This window comes from Vigna unguiculata, chromosome 8 (assembly GCF_004118075.2).
Source record: "Vigna unguiculata cultivar IT97K-499-35 chromosome 8, ASM411807v1, whole genome shotgun sequence".
NCBI lineage: Eukaryota > Viridiplantae > Streptophyta > Magnoliopsida > Fabales > Fabaceae > Vigna > Vigna unguiculata.
In genome coordinates this window covers 2327104-2330855 of record NC_040286.1, presented here as the reverse complement: position 1 = coordinate 2330855, position 3752 = coordinate 2327104, and the positions used below count along the sequence as shown (strand labels likewise).

The following is a 3752-nucleotide window of genomic DNA, read 5'->3' as shown; positions in this document are numbered from 1 at the left end:
AATATTTTATTTTTTTAAAATACGTAAATTTAATCTTTTAATTAAATTTTGTTAAGTTTATTTGACATTTCAAGCACGTTTTATAATAGTATTTGACTTAACATTAAAGAAAAAATGTGTCGAGCAGTATAAACAACTTAAATACAGTCCGAAGATGCGTACAAAACATCAAATAAACTTAACAAAATTTGATTAAAATGACTAAATTTACGTATTTCCAAAGATAAAAGACTAAATTAGTTCAAAAATTCGAAATAGACTAATTATGAAATTCATTGAAAGTTAAGGAAAAAAAAACATATTCAACCCTAATAAAAATGAAAAGTAGTTTAATATACATTTTGAAGCTAAATTTGTGGGAAAAAAAGGATTATCCATACCAAAATAAACAATACATTGAATACTAGAATTGTAATTTAAAAAACAAAAATGAGATGAGTGATAATTTTGAACATTAAAAACATGAAAAGAATTTATTGTGTGAAGTAAAGAGAAACGCGGCTTATTGTTGTGGGTTGTGTGGGAAACAAAGCACTACAAAATGAGACGTTGAAGGTACACGTGGAGTCTGTTATTTTTGCGTGGACGGAAACTCATTTTCTATTCTCATCCATCCCTCCATTCACCACCGACTTTTCACACCCATTCGATTTCCTCCACCTGTCCATTCTCTCCCCACCCATTACCAATCGCACAACACACCCATTATCATAATTATCAAAAAATAAAATAAAATCACCCCATTAACTTTCTTGCCCTAAATCCCATATTTCACACCACCAAACTTGCTTCTTTAATAAATGATTTAATCTTTATAGAAATCGTCATACTACATAAATTTTTTCTTACAAATTTAAAAAGAGAAGTATAAAAAAAATTATGCTATTTTTAAAAAAAATTTTATTGACAGATAATTTTTTTATAGATAATTATTTTTTATAAAATTTTAAATTTTATAAATATTTTTTACAAAATTTGTTATGAAAAATATTTATACAAAATATTTTGCAAAAAAAATATAACAATTTCTTCTAATTTTCTTTTTCACAACAATATAAATATTTTCTACGAAAAATTTTTTAAAATAAAATTAACAAAAAATATAAATATTTTAGTAATGTATTATATATATATATATATATATATATATATATATATATATATATATATATATATATATATATATAAAAGTAGGATACTTTGACCTTTTTAGAGCTATTAATGGTAAATAAAAAAAATAAATATGATGTTATTAAAATGTTTGAATGAGATTTTGAAGTTATTAATGAGCGAGTGAGAAGGTTTGGCACACAATTAAGGAACGTGTGTTGGGTGTTAATTAGGTTTAATTTTGAAAAGTGTATATTTTGTTGATGTTTGGGTTTTGAGATTCAAAGACAGAGATGGTGAGAGAGAGAGAGGGCGTGTCGGCCACCTTCGAATTTATCTTCAAGGGATCTGCCTCTCAGCGTGGCGCCACTGTTACACGACACATCCAACACTCATTCTCACTTAGCCCTAACATTAAATATTAACAACATTTTTCCTCTTCCAAAACTTCACCATTAAAACAGATAGTGAAAAATAAAATACTATTTTATACTTTTAAAATATAATTCATGCATTATTTCATTAAGAGTTTTAATAGGTGTAATTTTTTTTTTACTTAAAAACTTTCAGGAATTATATTCTTATGATTTTGTTTTCCCTCGTAACAGTGGTCAATGGTCATTTTCCATCTTGATATAAATAGGACAGATAGCACCCCCACCACCATAGTTCTGTGGGCAAGTGTTTTCTGGGTCTGAACGGAATCTCACTCCCCAACTCTTATATATTTTCTCATGTTTCTGCATCATTTTTCTCTCAATATATATTATTCACACACTTCTAAATGATTGTCAAGAAGATAAGATAGGCACAAGCTATAGCATATAGTTTTTTTTTTTCTTTTTTTTGTTAAATTTGATCAGCAACCTCATAGCTAGACTTATAGTTATATAAATATATAGATACAGACATAGGTTGGTAGGTATGTTAGTCATGGAAGACAGGGAACACTGTTGTTCCAACGATTCAACCATCATCACCACCAACAGAAGAAGAAGGAGAAGCAGAAGCAGAAGCCCCACGACAACAACCTTGGAGAAATCGAAGAAGCAGCACCGCGAGAAACCGATGAAACCGTACCGAGGAATAAGGATGAGGAAGTGGGGAAAGTGGGTGGCGGAGATCAGAGAACCGAACAAGAGGTCAAGGATTTGGTTGGGTTCCTACACCACGCCCGTCGCCGCCGCACGCGCCTACGACACCGCCGTTTTCTACCTCCGAGGTCCCTCCGCCCGCCTCAATTTCCCCGAACTTTTGTTCCAGGACGAGGTCGACGGCGCCAACAACGATGACGATTCCGTGAACATGTCGGCTGATTCCATTCGCCGCAAAGCCACGCAAGTCGGCGCCAGAGTCGACGCGCTCCAAACCGCGCTTCACCATCACGCGCCCTCGCACAACCCCACTCCAATCTCTCTCAAACCCGACTTGAACGAGTTCCCAAAACTCGAAGACCTTCAAGATTGATATTAATTAATCTATTTCAATCAACGATATTTCATTTCCCTAAGTCCTTTATATCATTATATATAGTTTTGTTATGTAAATATTATAGTTGGGTATTCAAACTAATTAACACCTTTTCCTTAATTTATACATATATATAGTTCTTGTTTTTCAATTCGCATCTTCAATCACAATATTACCATTATTATTTTTTAGGGTTTTCTTACATGAATACGTTTTCTTATCATATAAAGATGGTTTCCATGGTTCAATAATATTGGTGTTGTTGTTGTTGATGATGAGAATGAATCTATCTTTTGTTGAAATGTTAATTTGATGTTTGTTCTTGGTTTCGTGTGAAGATTATGATTCGGTGCATTAATTATTATATATGGTACGTTATCTTGATGATTCGGTGGATGAAATTAAATATGTGAAGGTGTGGAATTCGTGAGTGTGGGAAATTAAAGATGGGACGGTGGAACATTAAAATAACCAGGCAAATACAAATGTTGTGTTTGCTGAAGTGGATAAAGTGATAAGGTTTAAGGTAGTAGGAGAAGCTCCAAGAGAAGAAGAAGAAGAAGTTGTCTGTGACTAGGTGGTGGACACCACATTAAACAATCAGAAAAATAAATAAAAGAATTTTATTTCTTGTATAATTAGTATTTCTTTTCATGTTTTTTCTTCTATCAGAGTTTCATGATAAAATTATCATTTTTATGAATTTTTTATATATCTCATTTTTTTTTTCTCAGAGAGGGTATATTGTCGTTGGTCATTGTCATGGAAAAAGTTGAGCTTCTTTTAAGTTTCGATATACACCGTTGGTATAGAGTGGAATTTTGCTTCTTCCTTCTTTGTGTTGCTTATATCAGAATTTTACTTCCATCTTTCATTTCGTTTATAGAAAAAACTATAATATTTGTGTGAATATGATTCTAAATTTACTGTCAAAAAGTTAAATTTGATACATGTATTTCAGCATAAGAATAATGTCTGTGTATAATGTTACATACTTTTCACTTGAATTCAATTATCTGTGTGAGTTGATGCCTAACTACCTTCCTACCATTGTTGAATGATTCCGAAACATTCAAATAACTCTGTAATTTTGCGTGAACATAATCCACTGAAATATATATTATAATAATAATGATTTATAAACATTTTTAAAAACCTAGGAAAGTGAATTA

General features: G+C 31.2%; 1 protein-coding gene across 1 annotated transcript; it reads left to right on the top strand.

The window, feature by feature from the left end:
* The first annotated feature begins 1758 nt into the window (after positions 1-1758).
* LOC114193302 (ethylene-responsive transcription factor RAP2-1-like) lies at positions 1759-2731 on the top strand. The gene has a single exon (XM_028083036.1). It carries the CDS (start codon positions 2035-2037, stop codon positions 2575-2577), a length of 543 nt encoding a protein of 180 aa, XP_027938837.1. The 5' UTR covers positions 1759-2034; the 3' UTR covers positions 2578-2731.
* The last annotated feature ends 1021 nt before the right edge of the window (positions 2732-3752 follow it).

Bases quoted from the DNA above. Each gene is read 5' to 3' on its own strand.
- LOC114193302 (XM_028083036.1), top strand. From the start codon at position 2,035: ATGTTAGTCATGGAAGACAGGGAACACTGTTGTTCCAACGATTCAACC.